The sequence below is a fragment of the Rattus norvegicus genome, chromosome 3 (genome assembly GCF_021556685.1).
Source record: "Rattus norvegicus strain SHRSP/BbbUtx chromosome 3, alternate assembly SHRSP_T2T, whole genome shotgun sequence".
Taxonomy (NCBI): Eukaryota; Metazoa; Chordata; class Mammalia; order Rodentia; family Muridae; genus Rattus; species Rattus norvegicus.
The window spans coordinates 98,911,521-98,933,540 of NC_141536.1; the positions used below are offsets into that span (position 1 = coordinate 98,911,521).

The window sequence follows — 22,020 nt, forward strand, 5'->3', positions numbered from 1 at the left end:
GGGCCAGAATCAGCTGAAAAAACTACAGTCAGGAAAATGGATAAATACTATCTTGTATATGCAATTATGTGGAAAATGTTACATTTTGGAGGACAACTTGTCAACACAGGTGACTTCACTGAGGATCAGAAACAACACATAATGATGAAGAAAGATCCTCTAAGAGTATGACTTACATAATATGACAACTCCATATACACTGAGTTCAGAATATTTAAAGTAAAGTAATAAGTTTAGGAAGAAGGAACAGGCTAAAATGTAAGTTAAAGAAAGATAACAAGGCCATAAGTAGAAGCACTAATAACTAAGATTAACATCATTAACCACTAATGGACATTAACGAATGTGTTAGTTGGGGTTGGGGGAACATGATAGGGAGGATAACACAGGGTTTTCTATGTTTGTGACAATGTTTTAGCTTTGATCTTTGTGGTTTGTTACTCTCTATTAAAATACACATGCCTATTTGATAGGTACTTGTGTATGTGTGCCTCATAATATAAAACAGGAAAACTCAGAGTGGATAAAAGGTACCGAGACCCAGGAATTCTATGTAGCACAGCAGGACAAGTAATAGCCTACAACAATTAATTATCAATTTAAAATATCAGAGAAAATGGAAAGCTTTTTGGTACCAAAAGTGATAGTATTTGAGTACATGGAAATGCCAGTTACACTGATTGGATAATATACATTGCACACATGTGTTGAATTATAACACTCTTCCCATAGAATAAGTAAGTATTATGTGTCATTTAATTTAGAACTAAACTGTCAGAAGAAAAGGTATCTGCATGATATGTGGTTAAATAGGTAAAGCTAATGACAGAACTGTCCCATCCCATGATGCCTCTGCTGTAAAAATAATAACCAGTGTTTACAACAGTTGCTCTATTTATGGATTTCCCTGCTCACACACAAGCAGGACTGGCTTATATCCTTGGGACACTGTAGTATGTTATTTCATTGTCTCGTGTAAGTTCTAGAGACAACTGGCTTTTTTACTAGCACTTTCACAGTGTACATTGTTCAAGACTCACATATCCTGGATGACCACATAGAACACTTCTCAAACCTATTTTAATGTTATCCAAAATGTCTGTAATTTAATGGCAAAAGATGAGAAAATATACCTACACCACCTTTGTTGTTTGTCCTTGTATGAGGAGATGGGCAGGACTCACAGGGCAGAGGCAGAAGTTGGGTTTTTATTGCTCATGATATTTTCCCCAAAGCCTTCCCTTCCTAGAGGCTGATTAGTTTGGTTTTTCCATCATAGACTTGCCTCTTGGTTTCCTTAATCATCTTTGAACAGGACATAATTTCTTCCCCTGGAGTCAGGGTCATATCTGATATGTGTATCTTAATTAGAACAACTAAAAGTCTCAATGCGGTTGTCTTTGCTTATATGTTCATTCTTATTTTTTTAACTCTCACTATATTGCAACTCTCACAACCGTGAATGGATTGGCATTAGAGTGTGTCATTCTCCTGTGGTGATGACAGAGATGTGGCTACTTTTATAGGGTTGGAATGAGAGGCACTTACGGCGTGTTGATCACCAAGCGATCCCACTGCCCTTTGATGTCATCCTCAGATGGCTGCTCAGTGATATACAGACCATCAAACTCCAGCTTCCTGGCAATTTCCTTCTCCCTTTTGAATACCACCAAAGGTACCTACAGGTGAGAAGACATTCATCAACTATAGGTCTGTGTCTAACGTGCTTTTTCCCAAGACCTGTCACAACCAAGCTTCCCATGTAATGGCAGTAATCCTTTATACTGGGATTTGATGTATATTTTAAACATATGCATGTATGTCTGTGTACCATTTGCATGCCAGTTCCCATGGAGACCAGAAAAAACAAACAGAACAAAACAAAACAAAACAAAACAAAACGTTAGTCCCCTGAGACTAGAGTTACAGGTGGTTATGAGCTGCCATGTGGGTATTGTGATGCAAACCCAGGTCCTCTGGAAGAGCAGTACTCTTAGCTATTGAACCTTGTCTCAAACACCATACTGAGATTTTTTAAGGTAATTTTAGTTGCAAGGCCAATGCTAAATCTCACTCCATGGCCTACACACCTACCCCTCCTGAGCTATTCTTTAAGACTAAACAGATGACACAGTAAAACATGCAGGAGTTCTGAAAAGACCACGTTTATATGAGTTTCAGGCCTGAAGGGGTTTTCGCTAACTAGGATTCCCAGGCTTAGAACTGAACCAAGAAATAGGACAAGGAACTATTCTAGAACACATTGGTTAACCACAGGAATGTGTAGAAGTTTCCCAACAGTCATCAGTGGTGAGGGTCATGTACATGTGATGGCCTAAAGATTAATGCATGAAATGTGTTTCCATAGTTACGTGATGCAGCTCATTAGGATTCTGTGCATACTTGTTACATGCTGACGTTCTCTTCCTCACATAAAGAGCTGTAGGGTGGCAGCAAACTTGCTTCTTTGTGCTGTTATTCCCAGTCATCGTCTTACACAATAGACCTGCCTATTTGTGGGGGACACATTCCAAGACACCCAGAGAACCTCCAGAAACATGGATAGAACCAAACATATATGTACTATCTTTTCTCTTAGGCATACATGGATTTGATGGCCTTTTCTATCTTAACTGCCTATTACACACTGTGGCTTTAAGTTTCGAAGGCTGAGGTACATAAAATCAGCTCGTATTTCACTTTCCTCATCCACAACTTCATGGGTGGAAGATACTATTCCAGTAGATCTATTGCAGTAGATCTTAGAAACCTTATCTATTTTTTCTTCCCTTATTAAGAATGGACACACCTTCACTTGGACTCTTTATGGCCTCTCTTTGGTGTTGCAGAATTTCCAGGGTTAGTGCTCTTGCACTTTGGATGCCACTATTAAGTAAAATAAGAATTACTTGACTATGAACACTGCTATCTTGCCAGTGGCAATGATAGCTGAGGGCTAGATGACTGGTAGTTGGGTAGAGTGTACAGTGTGAATACACTGGGCAAAGGGGTGACTCATGTCCCAAGCAGGACAGAATAGGATGCTGTATGATTTCCCCCTACTACTTAAAATGACATGGAATATAACATTCATATGCTGCTTATTTATTACATTTTTTACTTGATTTCTTTTGGACCAGAGTTTAGTGTGCATAGGTGAAACCATGAATTAATGGGCATGTGGTAGGCGTGATACATAATTGTAACTTTTTTTAAATGGGCTTTCTGAGGTCTAATCTGGCCTGGAACTCATTATGTAGTTCAAGATGGCCTCAAATTTAGGGCAATCCTCCTATTTCATCCTCTCAAGTGCTACCATCACAGGAGTATAGCATCACACTCACCTTAATCTTCAACTAGATATGGTAGCATGACTATTCTGATGGTCAGTCTGCATTGTCAACTTGACCAGCTTTAGAATCCCATGCAGTGTCTTGAGGGCACTCCTGGAGAGGCTTAACTGAGGAGAAAAGGCCTACCCTGAATGCAGGTGGTAACATCCCATTGGCTGGGACATGGGACTGAACTGAAAGAGTTAAAAACAGCAGAAGGCCAGCATTCCTCTCTGCTCAGCAGCTTCCCACCACAGGGGTCTGCTCTCACTAACTTGCCTTCCCTATCATGATGGACTGAATCCTCAAACCAAGAGTAAAATAGAGTCTTCCTCTCTTAACTTGCCTTCATCAGGTATCTTGTCATGGCAATGAGAAAAATTAACCAATCAAGTAATAAAGATAATACAACCAGAGACTAATACAAACAGGGACAAGGAGCAATTCAATCACCTTAACTAACGGGATTGATTTAAATCAGAGAGGTCAGAGAATGCTGTTGAAATCCCAGGAAATGAAGCCAGAATAGCTAGAACCCTTCTAGCAAAACAAACAAGCAAACAAATAATTATAATTATTATAATTCATACCCAGCCTGGGCATCTCATTTATTTAGGATATCTAATTAACTGGTAAAATCCTTGGGACTTTAGTCTCCAAACTACGTGTTCATATTTTTCTTCAAAGGTCATTATATTCATATCATCTACACTTTATTATTCCTGAGACAAAAGGGCAAGAATAATTTGTAAAAAAAAAGTTATTTCTTGCCTCTTTTCCCCCTGAAACAGAAGATCAATGATAGGAAGGTGGCAAAAGGTCTGATATTAGACAGAGCACACTGAGAGGAATCAGCAGGAGCTGCTAGCTCTTGGAAGACATGGGCAGGGAAGCAGATCTCAGCTGTCTGTTTGGAAGACTCTAGGAAACAATGTGAACACCAAGACATAGTCCACTACTGATATCTGGGACTCCAAACATTCTTCTTTGTCCTCCGAGGAGTTTGTATGTCTTTGCAGTTTTATCCACAGTATCTTCTACAGGTCACAAGTCTATCTGCACCTTGTCTCACAAGCTCTTGGGTTTTAGATCCATGAATAGCAAAAATGCTTCTGGGTTGACAGTTGCCCATTGAGAATTTTTATGCATATGAACTCATTTGTTTTCCTGGAATGTCAGTTATTATTAGAATATTCATTTTCAGATGCAGAAACAGCACTAGGGAGGTTACATGGCACACAACTATGAATTCAATCTAGACAGCCTGGCTCCAGAGTCTACACTTTAATAGTGAGAGTGGCAGGTTCAGTGATCAGAACAGCACATGTTCTCTGTAGAAGGGGGAATGGAGTTCTCACATAGCGCTATTTCACCAACAGCAGAAAGGGACACAAAGATAGGAATATATTTCTTGGATTCTTTCCAAGAAGATGATAACAGTATATGGTTGAAGATACTTCATAATATATCTGGCTTAGTCAGGGTTTCTATTCCTGCACAAACATGATGACCAAGAAGCAAATTGGGGAGGGAAGGGTTTATTCAGCTTTCACTTCCACATTGTTGTTCATCACCAAAGGAAGTCAGGACTGGAACTCAAGCAGGTCAGGAAGCAGGAGCTGATGCAGAGGCCATGGAGGGATGTTACTTAATGGCTTACTTCCTGGGGCTTGCTCAGCTTGCTTTCTTATAGAACCCAAGATTATCAGCCCAGGGATGGCACCACCCACAATGGGCAGGGTTCTCCCACATTAATCACTAGTTGAGAAAATGCCTCATGAAGGCATTTCCACAACTTAGGCTCCTTTTCAGCTTGAGTCAAGTTGACACACAAAACTAACCAGTACAATATCAAAGGGAAAATGTAATGGAAATAAAATATAAAGAAATCGAAGTTATAGTCAACATTTATTGTCAACTTGACAAGACTTAGCATCACCTAGGAAACACCTCTGGGTCTGACTGTGAGGTTGTTCCCAGAGATGTTTAACTGATGAGGAAAGATACAGCCTGACATGTAGGTAGTGCCATCCTATGGGGTTTGGGTCCTGAACTGAATAAAAAGGAGAAAGTGAGTGGAGCCCCAGCATTTTCTGTTTTCTGTGAATGTCATGTGACCAACACCTTCCTGCTGCCACAGTGAGACCTCCTCTCCCTGCTGTGTCTTCCCCACCATAGTGGACTGTACCCTCAAACTGTGATCCAAAATAAGACAAGCATTTTTACAGCAACAAGAAAAGTAACCTTTGCAATCATGGTCTTGACATAGAAATGGACACAGAACACACAGTTGAGTAATTGAAGATTGATGTGCCTTCAGAGGTTTCTAAAGATCGCCCAAATGAGCCATGCTTCCTGGTTCATGACTTGAGCAACCTCCAAATACAACTGTGAATCTGGGCTATCACGTGACTTGCTTTAACCAATACAGTGTGCTGGAAGTGACACTGGCAATGTGGCATTTCCAAGTCTATTTCTTAAAAGGGGCTAGCAGCTTCTACTACTGTGATCCTTAGGGAAATCTGAAGTCATTCATACCAGAAGTACTCCCTACTGCAGAGATCACATGGAGAGGCCATGGGAAGAGGGAGATACTCTGTGTCTACATGGAAAAAGGAGGAGATAGAGTCCCAGTTCTCCAGCTAAGACTCACTTCCTGACTATTCCTCTGCTAAGGCTCTAGGCTCAGAAATATCTTTGCCAAACTCACCTACTTGAACTTCCAAAAGGCTATAGACAAAACCCTTTTCTGTGGAGCAGAGGAATGACTGATTGTGTCCCATCAGTCCACAGAATCAGAGAGAGAAAATGTTGGTCCTTCAAACCAAGTTTGGAGTGGCTTGTTATATAGATAGCAGAAACAGGAATGGATCATTGCGATCCATCTCGGGTCTCAAATGGATCCAGCCTAATGGGAAGGCAGGTTTATAAAAAAAAAAAAAAAACAACCCAATAGCAACTCAAAGATCATGAGAAGCTCTCATGGCTAGTTTCACTTGTGCCTTAGCCTGATGACTCAGATACTAAGAGGTGCCTGAAGTGCTTCTCCTACAGCAAGAATTAGCTTTCTCTGTAGCTCACTCACAGAGTCTCATTCAAAAGCTTCAAGCTGATGATTGAGAACCTGTGGTTGACAATACTTATAATGTCCCATCAGCCTTACTTTCCTAGCATCTTAGAAGACTAAGGAGGTGGAACAAAAAATAAAAAATAAAATGACACTTCTTTCTTAAGGAGTCAGAAAAGAGAGTGTCAGATGATTAGAATGCTCACCTTCAGGCAGTAATAGCCCACCACACAGACCAGAGAGATGACAGTGTGGACAATGGCCAGGGCACGCAGTGTTGGTGCCATATACCCAGTGCTCTCCTGAAGAACAAAGAACACCATCGCTTCTTCCTCATCATCCTCATTGAATGAGTTCCACAGGTTTGCAACATCCTCTGTTTCTTCCTCTAAAGGCTCTTCCGTGACCTGGCCCAAGACACATATCCACAGCTTTATCAGGAGGTGCCTCAGTCACTAAACTCTTCCTACAGAGTTTATTTATGTTATTAATATATACATATGCTATTGAACCCAGAGTTACCTGTGGAGTAAATAGGTGCTTTAGGTAACTTGGTGATAAGAATCCCCAGTGTTTCTAATAGTTGCAAATAAGAATGAGGTACAAATAAAATCTATCTCTTGAAAAGAAAGCAAAACAATTTAAATGATGGGCCTTTTACTATCTGTAATTCTATGGCGAGAGAGGAGGCAGCAACAGGTCCATGTGGATAAGAAGCATTGGTCATACACATTTCATATTTTACATTCTTTCTTTCATTTCATCCATTCTGTTCCTACAAATGACTCAGTTCTACAACCCTCATCCCAAGCTTCTATCCTGTAGCTTCAAGTGCCTGCTCACTGTCTGCCTAGATAGCTGGATTTCCATCAACCTTAGTATGTTTTAAACCAATCTACATACAGCTTACTGTAGACCACCACTTTTCTTCTATGGGCAACAAAACTTGAGTTGGTCAAACTGAGGATTTATATAGAGAAAATATTGTTTGTAATAAACTGAATTGCTAGTTTTAATCAAGAATCAGCAGAAAGTGTGTTTGTTTGTTTTAAAGCAGACTATATCAAGAATCTAGGATGGGTCTTTAATTCATTAAAACCCATTTCTGTGATGGCATCATGCAAGACCCACTCACTGGTGTTCAAACTCTTCCATTATGGTGAGCGGAACTTCTGTTCCCAACTCTTAGTAAGTTTTCCTTCATGATGATTCCTCTTATGTGTCAACAAGGGTGGGTCCTATTCTTAGCTTATTCCTCAAGGAATTCATTAATTATTTATTTAAAAATTCCTATCATGGCATCTAGCATACGGGGTATGCTCAATATTTAGAGATTGAATCAAAAAGGAATCCAAACTGTTGATACAGCCCCCTAATTTGCTTTTCTTGCGTTCTCTTCATTTCTCTACATTTCTCCCATTGCTAAACATGACACATTTTTTTTTACAGGTCAGTGTCTTAGAAATTTCCTTGGACATTAAAATTTTAAGAGTAAAAGTTTGGTTGTAGTTTTTTCCCACATAAGGCATGCACAGTCTACTGTATATTTAGCAGACAACCCCTCAATGGAGTATCACCTTATAGAAAAGCAGGATGAAGTTGATAGCGAAGGCTACAAATAGAGCGAGGAACCTCAGGTTGTAGAAATTCCTGGCCAGGTAGTGCTGAAAAGAAAAGGATAAGCAGAGGTAGAAAAGCTGTGAGAAGGAAGGAAGGAAGGAGACCTCCCTTTCAGATACTGAAAGATGTGCCCCGGGGCAGAGGTTACAGAGGTAGCGGTGCTTCACATTCTACTCTCCCCGGGCAGTGCTGGCTCTGTACACACAGGCATGGTTGTTTGAGGGGAACTAGAAATCTTGGTTATTTAAAAGTGGTTTAAGAGCATGTCTGAGGGAACCTTATGTCCCATTAAGTCAGATCTCTCAACAGAGGGCTAAGCAGTCCCCTGTACACAGTATAGCCAGACTGTGGCACAGAGATCTTACCCCTTTCAGAATCACAGCCCTCCTCCCAGTTTTCAGAGTGCACCCTTATCTGCAGTGCTGTCTTCCCTAGGAAACTCATCCTTTGGAGGATGGATGTGTAGCTGCTGGGGAGAATTCAACACTGTGTAGGGGCTTCATTGATGGTGCCTGTTAAAAGTGTAGTCCTGGTTGAGCAGCAAGTGAACCTCAAGGGGGAAACTTATCAGGAAAAAAATTCTCATGCCATGTTGAGGCTTGCTTGTACCTACAGTAACAATGTTTGGGGCTAGTTGAGTAATGGACTCATAGAGAAACATTTTTGTCTTTATCCCGATTGATTGAACTGCTGAAATTTTGGATCAGGATCAGCCGAGTCCCCACACAATGTACATAAATCTGCTTGGGGGTGTCTAGGTAACCCTTCATTTTCTTCAACACAAGAGAAATAGGAAGGAGAAAAGAATGGGAATGAGGAAGTGGAGGAAGCATGGCTAAGGAAAAGTGACACAAATAAGTGGCCAGCTCTGAGGTCTGCCGGGCTAGCGCCTCTAATAGGAGGGACAAGGACTGGAGAGCTCACCAGTAACTTGGTCTGATAAATCTCCAGCCCTTTGAAGAAGTTGGCCATGAAGGCTACTGGCTTCTCGGCCTTCTGACCACGCCGTCGCGTCTTCTTTACTGTTGTGTCTGCCCACAGGTACTCTGCTTGTCCCTCCTCCTTGATTTTGTCTTCCTTTTCTCTGTCTTCCATGCTGCAGGGGAGAGGCCTACTCAGTGTGTAGAAGAAAGGCAGGCATAGCCTGGTCCTTATCAATTCACTCCCTGGGCATGAACTCTATATTTAATGAGCAGTGACCATTTTGATGATCTGACATGTACATGGGTTATAATATGAGTTTGTGACATTTTGGAATTAGACTTAACAACTCGTTTTATTCTTTTTAAAAATGTCCTTTCTTTACTAAGTAAGCCTTTTTAGGATTAGCAATGGTACCTACTCCTATAAACTTGGACAGGAAGTAAATGTGGTATCTAAAAGAGCTAAGCACAGGCCTGATGACATGTAATAGTATTCAACAAACACCACAAATTATCAACCATCAGTATTATATGAGGTTGCTAAATGTAGATATTCAATAACTGTCCAGTCAATGAAACCCTGATGTACTACTGGAATTATACAGTTAATAAGTGTTATAGAGCTGAGGCAAAAGAAGAAGGAGGGAGAGGAGGAAGGAGAGGAAGAAGAAGAGGAAGGAGACAAGGAAGAAGGAGAGGAAGGAGAAGAGGAAGAAGGAGAGGAAGGAGAAGAGGAATAAGAAGAGGAGAAAGAGGAAGAGGAGGAAGAGGAAGAGGAGGAAAAGGAAGAGGAGGAAGAGGAGGAGGAAGGAGAGGAAGCAGAGGAGGAAATATGCCCAGGGCTTATAGAATACCTGTCTCCTGCACTGATAGAAATCACGTTTTCTATTTACCATCACTGTAGACCGACAGCTGCCATCAAGTATTAACTACCAGTAGAGTAGCCCACACCACCAGCAACTCACTCGGCCTTCTCAGATTCAGTTCTTCCTTCAGCTTCATGCACTGCCTTCATCTCTGCTGCCTACATCAAAAGCAACAATCAGTCAAGGCTTCCTCAGAGAAAACAGTCCAGGACGAGTCTTTTTCTTTCTGGTTATAAGTCCTAGTGGATTTGTGGTGTTCCCCCTAACTCACCCCCATGACAGCTTCCTCTCAGGTTGCAGGATGTAAAGTGTCTTGCTGTACATCAAACCTGCCACTCCTGAGAGATGCCAAACCAGACCTCAAACCTGAAAATTCAGTTGCCCCCTTATTGTGTACTCAACTCAAGCAGGACACTTATACTCAAACCTTGAGGGAGCCCTATGGAAGTAAGAGGAAACGAGGACATAGATCACAGTATGTCTAATCTGGAATCTTCCTCTATCTGACATTCTTCTTGCCTGACTCCAACCCCCTAGTCACTGCCCTGGTCCCTCTGGTTGATAGCCACTGTACTCAGAATAAAACCACACTCCCCACTGAAACCTGCCTATCCTCTAGAGGCCTGGCTTTCTCTCTATCTCTATTTTCATGTCATACTACTTTACTTACTGTTTTTTTTTATATTCAAATGCTCCAACCTTTCCTCTCTTGGAAAGGAGTCTGAAACCTTCTGTGCACTAGGGACTTTGAGTAGTCCTACCCTCTGCCAGGATCATGAAACCCTGGCTTTCCACATGCCCGTCATTCTTTAGGATCTGGCTCAGAACATACTGTCTCAGGAGCCTTGCTAGCTGCCCTGTTGATTGTACCATGTCCCTTCTAACCCATTCGTTTGTTTATTAAGCTGAACAAGCATCACGAATGGTAATTATATCATTTACTTGTTATCTTTTCCCCAGGAGAGACAAAGCTCCATTAAAGCAAAACTATTGCTTTTCTTGTTAACCAGAACACAGTATGGTGCATGTGGTACCCAAATTAGTTTCTATCCCTTTTCAAATGGTTCTATGTCTATCCAGGAGCAATGTGAAATGAATGATACAGTAAGATCACCTAAGTTGGTGCCTCCCTCAATGGCTTTCACACCTCTCATTTGCCATTCCATTTCCCAATATCTCCTCCCTAGCACACTTCTGAATTGCACCAACTTGTCCAGTATCTGTCTTTTCTATAAAACTACAAGGACAAAGGATTTATCCATTATCACTCAATTCTCAGACCCCAGAACAGTGTCATGTGCATGTTAATGTTTCAATAAGTGACAATGGAATTAATGAATGGATATGTCCTTTGTCTGCAACCTCACTTTTTTCTTTGATGCTAAAGTGGCACCAAGAGTTACATGTCGCAAGAGAAGGAAACATGCAGAACATCCCATGGCCAATGACCTCTGAGCTACCTTTGTCTTATCCATTTGATTTAGTTGACTGCCTCAAATCTCTAATGATAAAAATGTTCCAGGCATAATCCGACTCACTGATATAACACACTATCAATAAATAGCAATTATCATCATCGACATCATATGAAGTGTTTAGTAACTTTTCCAGCTAATGAAACTGATTTATTGGGATTATAAGGTTAATAAGAATACTAGAATATATTTACTACAGAGCTTCAGTGAAATGGAATATATCAGAGCTTACAGGATACATTGAAATACCACCTCATAGGACATCTTTCCATGCATTACACTTGCTCTTCTATGCTTTCACTGAATCAACCTGTGCACCACGAATGCTAACCTAATAAAAGTCGGAAGCAGGTGAAGGTGTCAGATCATTATGTTCAAACTCTACAGTGTAGACCAGAAGTCCTCTTGGTGACTAGACACTGAAACACCTAAGTCTCAAGCTCACCACCTGAAATGTCAGCATAATCCTATCAGAACCAGTGTTAATGCAGTGTTATTACCTGTGCAACCATGGCAGAGCTGACTGCAAGAAACAGTTAGAGACATTGAGGGGTAAGGACAACGAGCTGGAATTAGGTTTACCTGTGCTTTCCTTTTCTTCCGTACAGTACTCTCTAATGTCGGGGGTTCGTCTTTGCCGGTAATTTCAGAGAGGTCACCTAATCCCACTTCAGGCCCTTGCTTTGAACCACCTTCTTTCTTTGAGTGGATTCCAAAGAGGTCTGACATGACGTCTGTGTCTCCGGCCTCACCCTTTACAAAGTGGACCAGCTCGGTGGTGATACCTGGCTCAGTCACTTCCGCCCTGTCAATCTCCATTACATCATCATGGATCCCAAACTGGGTGGGGTCGGGCATGTCACCTAGGATCTTAGTCACTCTGATGTTCTTTGCCCCTTCTACAAGGCCCCCTCCAAATACTGTGTTCCAGAGTATGTGAAAGATTCCTCCCAAGATAGAGAAGAGCAACTGAAAGAGGCCCACAACCAGCATCCAGAAGAAGGAGGAGAGCACCCTGACCAGCTCCTTTGCGCTCATCTTTTTCACATTCCTGTACTGTTTCCTGAGGTTCTTCAAGGTTGCCTTCTTCAGAAACTTGGTGACATTTCTCTTTGCTGAGGCACAGGCCATGGCAAATGCAGAGGCAGACTCAAAAGATTTATCTTCTTCCTCCCCCTCAATTTCTACCGAATAGGAATCTTCATCCTCTTCCTCTTCCTCTTCTGGCCTGTCAGTTGAGTCAGATTCTGAGATCTGAGATGCTAATTGCATCTCGAATATTGTATCTTCACAGAAGTTCACAAACAGTTCCATCTTCTCTTGCTCCCCGCCTTCATTGACAACATCAAAGATGAACTGTCGCTTAGATTCCTTCACTTGAGGCTTTTCCCACTGAGTTCGACTGGATTCACTGATCTCAAAATAAACACGCTCAATCTTCTTGGCCCCACCCATGATCTCGATTCGACCCAGGTATGGTTCAAAGTAATTTAGCACACTTTCTGCTGGGTCCAAGAGACACTTGAGACGAGAATCATTTGGCATATGCTCAGAGAGATTTGTCAATAACACCGCCACATTGAACCCTATGTCCTTGGCTGGCTCGTGGAACCTCTCTACAAAATCCACATAATTAAACATGTCATTCTCATCAGCCTCTGTACACGAAAGAAGAAAATCAATCTCTGACTGTGTATATTGCTTTAGACCTTCCATGGCCTTCTGGAATTCTTTTCGGGAGATGATCCCTTTACCATCTGGGTCATATTCTTTGAAGGTGTCTGAGCTGGTTAAGTCTTTAAGTTTCAAGAACATGTCAAAGAATTTCAAGATCATCTCTACATTAGTAGACGATTCTACCAGCGTGTCAACCATCTGCTTTCCAATAGTCCCATTTACCACATTTCCTGTGAGGCAGGTTCAAAAAGACATACAAATATATAAATGAACCCAAGTTATCATGCAACTGGACAGTCAGCTATTTTTAGAAGACTTATGTGCCAAATTAGTCAGTTTATTTCTGACCATAATGATTTTAAAATAGTTAGGAAAGAGCAGCAAGCCATAATAACTACCCCACCTGGAGCCAAGGGACAAGAAACCAGGGCAAGAGGGAAATGGCCACACCATTGGCCTTGTTTCTGCCCTGGGGCCTACAAGGTGGTTTTATTATTAGATCTCTGGGAATACATAGGGATACATGGCGTCCCTTTGATCCCCTTTGACCTGGGAGGGTGCCCAATTAGATGGCTGGCATACACACTGGCAGCCAGATATGTCGAAAAGCAATGGGGAGAGGGAGAGGATAGGGAGGGGCAAAGCTTGGAAGTTTTCCCCAGTTCATTCTGGCTTTCCTATTGGCATCAAATGAGTTGGTTTCAGTCTTTGTCCATCAGACCATGTGCCCCTCATTCATTTTTTTTTCTTTCTGAAAATTTGTCACTCTAACCAATGTCTTATGACATCAGTGACCTGTGAGAAGCATAATCTGTGTGATTAGTAAGGTTAGTGCTCAGACCAATTACAATTGTGTGAATGCCTAGTTATACCAAACAGCCCAACCTTCCAGGAGGGACAGAAGCATCACCACCATGTCCTGAAGGAGATCCAAGAGTTCCTTCAGCAGCTCGATCTGACTGGAATCCTAGAACAGAAACAGGAGATACCCCTGAGCTATCTGATCCCTCAGCAAAGTCCAGGGTAGTGAGCAAGATGGGCCTGCTCTGGAAAGGTCAGGTGAAGGCTGCATCAAGGCAAGAATGTGTTCCCTTCTCGCTGTGAGTGAAGATGGCTTAAATTCACTGCCTAGAGTACAGGGATGCCCATCTAACACAGCTCCTTCACATTCTGCTTAGGGCAAAGCAGCAGATACACCGACTGTTACTAAAAGCTACCTAACAACCCCAGCCACTAAAAAATTGTCAGGTACCTTCTTAAGTTTATTTGTTGTTTTCTGTACTGGAGAACTACCTATCATGAACTTCATGGGAGATGATGTCGTAGTCCAACTAAGGAAACATTAGATTACCAAATATAGTCTCCGTTCTTTGTAGATCAGATTAACCCCTTCAGGGTGCCACTGAATCCTTAAAATAGTATTTAAGCATGCTATTCTTCTGGATTGTTTTGATGTTCTGTTTGGTTTTAATACAAGCAATACAGGCAGAGTACTATAACTCTGTGCTGTAAACCCTTCGGCATATACAGGACGGTATGTGAAAGATCTCATTTAAGGGTGAAATTAAAACTAGAAAATGATGCTTCTAAGAATAAACTGAAGGTAATTATTTATTTTTTCCTTTAGTTTTTTTTTTTGAGATGGGGTTTCTCTGTGTAGTCCTGTTTGTCTGTCCTGGAACTCATTCTGTAGACAAGGCTGGCCTTGAATTCAGAGATCTCGCCTCTGCCTCTGCCTCTGCCTCTGCCTCTGCCTCTGCCTCTGCCTCTGCCTCTGCCTCTGCCTCTGCCTCTGCCTCTGCCTCTGCCTCTGCCTCTGCCTCTGCCTCTGCCTCTGCCTCTGCCTCTGCCTCTGCCTCTGCCTCTGCCTCTGCCTCTGCCTCTGCCTCTGCCTCGAGTGCTGGAATTAACAGCTTGAGCCACCACCTATCAGTTTGAAGGTAATTTTTAAAAAAATGTTCTCTGGGTTAAACTTGTTTTACCGATTCTCTGTTTCTCTTGTTCAAAGCTTTGTTTAGCCATTCAGTTTCCTAAGGAACTTTTCCCTATCTGCTGTGTGTCACAGCTCTATTGAAAAAAAAAAAAAAACAGCAGCAACAACAAAAACAGCAAATCGGTAGCAGGACAGACTATTAGAGCTGAGAAGAGACCTCAGAGGCCATCTCTTCTAACCCTGAATACTATATAGCTGATGAAACCAAAAGCTGGAAGTGGGGAGGAACTTTCTCAATGTCACTGATGAGGAGGAGGTGACAGAGTAAGGACTCTTGTCCCTAGGGTTTCTACACCACACTGTCATGGTTGACACAGACATGGACATGTTACTGCCAAATTAGTAGTCCCCCCAGAACTCTTTTAACATAAGGCCAGAGTCAAAAGGGGAAAAATGAAGGGTTAAACAGCACATTCCAAAAGAGAGGAGGCAGGTGTGATAGCCTTGAGATTTTCAGATGTACATTATTTAAATTAACACTACAAATGTCCCTCTAATCAGTCTGAAACACATCTTGAAGTACTCCCTCGTGTGTTGTCATGGAGAGAGGCGATCGCCGACTACATATGCTACATTTATTTGTTCATAATAAATGCTCTGAGTGGTTCTGATTCATCTTGCCAGAGAGATGGGGAGAAGGAGAGGTAGAGATGGATAAGGAGGGGAAGCAGGGGAGGGGGCATTTGTGGATGACAGAGACATGCAACATTTGGCAGGTGAGAGACGTTGGTGTATGGTATTCTAAAATGAAAGGACCATGACAGGGAAGCAAAGGGGATGAGCACCATGGAACGCAGTGTTGAGGCTCTTACAGAATAATAGGTTGGTGGGACACAAGGAAGGAAGAAGCTGCATTCATGCAAAAGCCCCTCTGGGATGTCCCTGGAGACATACATCTGTTTCCCCGATTTGTCCTCAGTTTTAAGAAGGAGACTAATCTGGTTGGCTTTCCCAGCCTTTGATTAAACAGCCACACCCAAGGGGAAGTAAACCCCACATTTCACTGTAATGGAACATGTAGAGGAACAGGCCACAGTACCTGAGAGAGCTTCATCTGCATGTTAGCAAATACATGGAGGAATCCAACCACTGCATCCCACAGCCTACTGTGAGCCAGGCTCTGCTGGTTCCCGATGCAAGGGCCCTGTAGAGAGGAGACAGCCTGACTCCATATTGTGTCACCCAGAGTCTGTCCTATCAGGGCATTTGACTGAGGTTTCTGTGAGAAGGCAGCACCTTTCACACTCATAATTTCATGCTTCACTATTTTCCTGAGTTGCTTTTCATTTTTTCTAATTATAGGATTTTCTCTCTAGGTGGAGAATGGGGTTTTATAGCTCATTGATTATCTTTTAGCTTCAGAATGAAGACTACCGTTAATGAAAGAGTTAAATACTACAGCTGAAGCAGGTCAGAAGGGCATTTCTCTACATCAGTAGCTCTTGGCCTTCTTAATGCATCAACCCTTTCATATAGTTCCCTATGTTGTGGTGGTTGACAACTATACAATCATTTCCACTGCTACTTTTGTAATTTGTAATTCTGTAATTTGTACATTTGTAATTTTGCTAATGTTATAAATCATAATGTAAAATATCTGTGCTTTCTGATGGTCTTAGGCAACCCTTGTGAAAGGGGTTAGGACCCACAGGTTGAGAACCACCACTGAACCCTCTCTTCACCCAGTTCTTTCCCTGAGGAAAACAAGGGTAGCAGATAGTCTACCTGTTGTTTTCAAGCAAAGCTCCACGTGAAGATGTGAAGTTCAAAGTCTCAGTAATAACCTCCATGATCAACTACTTCTAGGGTTTTCTTGCTAAGTTAAACATTATATATAAATACCAACTCAATTATTTTTTTCCCCTCAAAGCCAAACGTAGATGACTTAGCTACTGTGACAGTAACCTTCCTATTTACGACTGTCCTTTAACTCTGCTTGAAAGTCTTGGGGTTTTGCTTTGTTTGTTTGTTTGCTTGTTTTTAATCCTTTACTCAACCTCCAAATTTCTCATCAATAAGAAAGATCTGAAAAGGACACACTTACTCTCTCAAGAATGTCTTAGTAGGATTCCCAAAGGAAAGTTGAGAGGAAGAAGTACTACCTACTTTCCTAAATCACACAAGCATGTTTAAGAGTTACTGTTCATCTATATTCTGTTTCTGGTCCCCAGAGGTCCCATTTTCTAGGTTGTACACTAGAGGCCAATAAGTTAATTTTGGCATAAAACTAGTTGTTGAAAGAAACACGTATTTCCAGAACATGGGCTCCTCTGGTGTGTTGAGCACGCCAGGAGAAATCATTTGCTCACAGGTTCTCCTTTGAGAAGTCTGCATCTATCCCTGGGTGGATACCACTATCCTTTACTTAATGGAGCCCTTCTCTTTTTGAGTTTTAGTACAGTTTACTTTGCTACCTGAAAAAAAAATCCTCATTTTCTAGGTAGTACACTAAGCTTTGTGTTTATTTTTATGAGAAAATAAAATGAATGAGCCAGGTACCTTATGATTTGGATAGTGAATGAAAATCCAGTTGGTTGCCTCTCCTTCCCTCCTCCTTTCCTCCCTTCCTTCCTTCCTTCCTTCCTTCCTTCCTTCCTTCCTTCCTTCCTTCCTCCCTCCCTCCCTCCCTCCCTCCCTTCTTTCCTTCCTTCCTTCCTTCCTTCCTTCCTTCCTTCCTTCCTTCCTTCCTTCTTCTCTCCCTCCCCGCCTCCCTGTTTTCTTTTCTTTTTTTAATTTAGTACTGGGGTTTGAACCTGGGACCTCAGACATACCGGGCAGAAACTCTACTATCGAGCTATATCCTCAGACCTTTTAAAATTATCTAAATTTTGAGACAGGGTCTCCTTATCCAGCTGGCCTTGTACCCACTCTCTACCCTAGGCAGGTCCTGAGCTTGTGATCTTCCCACCTTGTCCTCCGGATAGTGTTTTTCACAGAACAAATTTCAACTCCACGATGTAAAAAAAGAGCCACACCCAGAACGGGTGTGAAGAAATTTACAGAACAAGAAGAGAAGGAAATAATAAGAAAGAGGATGAAACGCTTCTCTTTCCTTTCCTTGGTTTTTCTTCAGTTGCAGCAAACAGAAGTAATTGTTGACACTATTTCTCATGAGGTCTTTCACAATCCTATCTCCATGACTTTTCTGAAAGACCAGTATACCTCCTTCTTTATTTATCCACAGCCAGTATATATCTGCAATGACACTGTGCCCTGGGGTTCAAAAGAGCTTTCTCTCCCCCTGAACTCACACATGTGTGGTTTATTCATTTCATTTCTTTGTTGTCTGACTCTGAATCTCGGCACGTTGTTCCGGCTATCCTCAATTCCATTCCTTCATGTTTGGTACATAAGTTATTATTCGAGCAATAGCGCATGTGATTATTTCAAATCTTGTGCGATCATCTCCTATCAAATATTTTCCATCATGTATATGATGTTTTTCAAGGACACTGCAGGCGCTTCCAAGGTAGAGACAATAAATTATATTCTTCCTCGGAACTAAGGAGAAAATGCAAGCTAAATATTTTGTTCAATCAATAAATGAGAAAGTATTTTATTTGTGAGTTTTCGGTTATAATAACATAAAAATAAAGTGTCAATTCTGCTTCTAAAAGCTCTTGGATCACAGAAGGCTGATAAGGCAACTGGTTATATAGTCAGTTATACCTAAATACATCATTCATCTCTCTTCGCGGTAGGTAGACTGTTGTAGGAAATAGAGATTGTTATAGAAAGAGAAAGAAATCTAGACCATTAAGACAGAGATACACAAGATTACTTGACTTGATTAATTTCTTCCCTAGGAAGAGCTCAAAGACTCTGAATTTTTGTTGTTTATTTGATTTTGTGACATAGTCTTACCATGTCACCCAAACAAGCTTCAAACTCAAGATCATCACACCTCAGCCTTCCATGTCTGGGATTGCAGGCATGTGTCACTATAGGTAGGTGGATTCTGAGGTTTTGTTTGTTTCCTTGTTTTACCATTGTTCTATAATTCTATCTCCATGCTTACTGAACATCAGATGTTGATACTTCATCAGATATTCTAGACTGAACAATGTTAAGATGAACACTTTTTTCTTTTATTGTTCATTTAAAGTCAATTTTGAAAGGGAAACTAAAATGTCTCCTCTTCTCACTTTGAGACAGGGTTTCTCTGTGTAACAGAGCCCTGCTATTTTGGAACTGGCTTTGTAGAGCAGGCTGGCTGGCCTTGAACTCACAGAGATCTACTTGCCTTTGCCTTCTGAATGCTGGGATTAAAAGTGTGCACCATCACATCTGGCAGGAAGCAAATCGTAATGAGGTAAATGAAAATAAAGTGTAACGACACCATGAACAAGTCCCAGTGGGGCATCACAGACTATACGACCTCATAGACCACAGGTAATAATGGTCCCATTTTCTAGATAAGAAATAATGTCAGTATTGTGACTGAGTACATAAGCTAATCACTGTGTGCATCCAAATACTCTAGAGAATATAGAAAATTAGGATATTAAAAATATTCTATTTGTTATCAGTTCCTCAATTATTAACACCTACCTGGATGTACTCTGTAAGAGAATTAAAGATTTGCTTGGTGACTGCCAGAGCTTTAGAGAAATTGTGCTGTCCAGATTCATCAATGATGTCCTTTCCTGAATAGTACCAATAGAAATCGCTGATTGACTCCTAGAAACAAACAGCAGATTTTGATATTTCTTTCTCTGAATTTAAGGAAAGTAAACTCAATGGATAAGAAGAATTTAGAAGAATCCCATATCTCTAAGCCTCTGCTGCGACAGAAGCTGGTGACCCTGTGAAGATGGCCAGAGACATCTTTCAAACTCACATAGATCTCCAAAGGGAAGAACGTATAAGAGACACCCAGTCTTTAGTACCTGGGAGACTATGATATAGTTAATTCACAGTGAACCATGTCCACCAAAGATAATAGTGGTTATCATCCAAATAATTTTAGTAACAGCAAAGGAATAGCAGCTAAACGGCAGATTTTGTTCTCAGTGATTTATGAATATCAAACCTCTCACTATTTATCACCACTCTGTGAGGGAAGTCCTATCCATCACATAGACAAGAGAACTGGACCACAGGGAACTTAAATAGATTATGCCTGATTCCTAGAAGGTGGTAAAACCAGGGACAAAAATCTATTAAGGAACAAAGTCAGGTTACTTCTCAACACTAACAATGTGAAAACATAACACATTCTTAATACCATAAACAGGTTTTTCTTCTTAGTCATTAGGTTATTTGATTATTCTTCCTTGGCCATTGTGGCTGGGTCTTCACCGACAACACTAACACCAGCCAGTATTTTATAACCTACTTTCATAGCTAAGGTCCTCTTACTTGGTCTTTTAACACATGTTTTAGGAATTAAAAATTCCTTTAGGTGTGCGGAAATAGATTACAACTCCTTCTTTGGAGTCAGATGATATAGATATTCTCTGACAAACGGAGGCCTAATGCATAAGTTTTCAACTTAACAAAGGTATGGAAGTGGCATAGATACAATTGAAATTGTACTTGAAATTCTGAGTATTGTTTTTCTCAACTAACAGCTTATGGTATGATGATCTCCCATAATGCTAGGCAGGAGCCATGAACCACAGTTCAGGGTTAGCCACACAATCTTAAGAGTAAACCATCCAAGTACTGTAGTGCAGTGGTTCTCAGCCTTTCCAATGCTGTGATGCTTTTATACAGTTCTTCATGCTGTGGTGACCCCAACCATAAAGTTATTTTCATTGCTACTTCATAAATGTAATTTTGCTATTGTTATGAAATAGCTATTTCCAATGGTCTTAGGTGATATCTGTGAAAGGGTCATTTGATCCATAAAGGGTTGCAGCCCACAGGTTGAGAACCACTACATAGTGTATTATCTCATTTACCTATGACATTCGGTAGCTAGGTATGTGAAATACAACCCATGGTTGATTTATCATTGAGGAACATCTGTATCCTGGATCTCCACGCATCTGCAAAGCCATTGTTAACTTGTATAACTGTAGATGAGCCATTGCCTAAGGTTCCCCAACTTACCTGCAGACGCAGAAGGTAGTCCACGGTGCTAATAATGATGTTCACAGTAGTGGTGTTGCCCATCTGAGTTCTCAGGAAGTTCTGAAAGTCTGAGAGGACCAGTGCTGGGTCAGAACCTAGGTTCATTACACCAAAGGGATCCAGGCATGCCTCTTAGCTGAGCTTAGAAGTGGCATACTATGCGGCTCAAGTTCTACACAGATAATATATTTGGAGCCTTGCAAATCCTCCTCTCCTCTATTGCCCTGACAACCTGGTGACATCTAAAACAAATGAGATTCAATAGGTGATGTGAAAGGACTGGTGATTCTAGGGGTGTTTAGCCTTGATGACACTAAACAATAGCAGCTCTAAGTCTAATGGTCATTTCATATAGCCTCTCTTGTTAAGGACTAGATGAATTGATATTCTTGGGTAGTGTGGTGGTTTGAATGAGACGGCTTCCAATAGAATGGTTCATATGTTTGAATGGTTGATGACCAGTTAGTGGAACTGTTTGGGAAGGATTAGAGGGTATGGTCTTGTTGAAGGAGGTGTGTCTCTGGGAGTGGGCTTTGAAGTTAAAAAAGCCCATGCCAGGCCCAGTCTCATTTTCTCTTTGCCTGCTGCTTTTGGATCAGGATGTAAAGCTCTCCACTACTGCTCCAGCACTATACAATCTGCTTCCTGCCATGATGACCATGGACCAACCCTCTAAAACAGTAAGCAAGCCCCCAAATAAGAGTTGCCTTGGTCCTGGTGTCTCTTTGCAGCAATAGAATAGTGATTAAAACAGAAAGCAACCGGTTGAATCAAGTGGAGTCCACGGAAATGAATGAGAGTTGTGCATACAAATGCTGTTTTCCCTTGACCAGTCAGTTGATACCACTTACCACTGTTATGTCCTTCACAAAGCAACTGTAGAAATCTAAAGAGATCTTGTGTGAATTCATCATTCTGGAGTACCTTTTCACCTTGAAAACATAATATACACATTAGCCTTTGCTTGGCTTCTCAACAAGTACATCTGA

The 22,020-nt window shown here is 41.3% G+C and overlaps 1 protein-coding gene across 3 annotated transcripts in view; it reads right to left on the minus strand.

Moving 5' to 3' along the window:
* Positions 1 to 22,020, minus strand: part of Ryr3 (ryanodine receptor 3) — a 553,860-nt gene that overhangs the window by 12,019 nt on the left and 519,821 nt on the right. Inside the window, exons 83-93 of one of the 3 annotated variants that reach the window (XM_087655160.1) lie at positions 21,883 to 21,963; positions 21,011 to 21,099; positions 19,505 to 19,633; positions 15,993 to 16,097; positions 13,846 to 13,927; positions 11,866 to 13,190; positions 9,908 to 9,966; positions 8,944 to 9,115; positions 7,977 to 8,063; positions 6,606 to 6,806; positions 1,549 to 1,679 (exon numbers count right to left, since the gene is read on the minus strand). In XM_087655160.1, the coding sequence (XP_087511286.1) occupies positions 1,549 to 1,679; positions 6,606 to 6,806; positions 7,977 to 8,063; positions 8,944 to 9,115; positions 9,908 to 9,966; positions 11,866 to 13,190; positions 13,846 to 13,927; positions 15,993 to 16,097; positions 19,505 to 19,633; positions 21,011 to 21,099; positions 21,883 to 21,963 (2,461 nt within the window). Of the gene's footprint in view, positions 1 to 1,548; positions 1,680 to 6,605; positions 6,807 to 7,976; positions 8,064 to 8,943; positions 9,116 to 9,907; positions 9,967 to 11,865; positions 13,191 to 13,845; positions 13,928 to 15,992; positions 16,098 to 19,504; positions 19,634 to 21,010; positions 21,100 to 21,882; positions 21,964 to 22,020 lie in introns of those variants that run through there. The other 2 variants (XR_015684544.1, XR_015684543.1) reach the window with 2 other exon arrangements.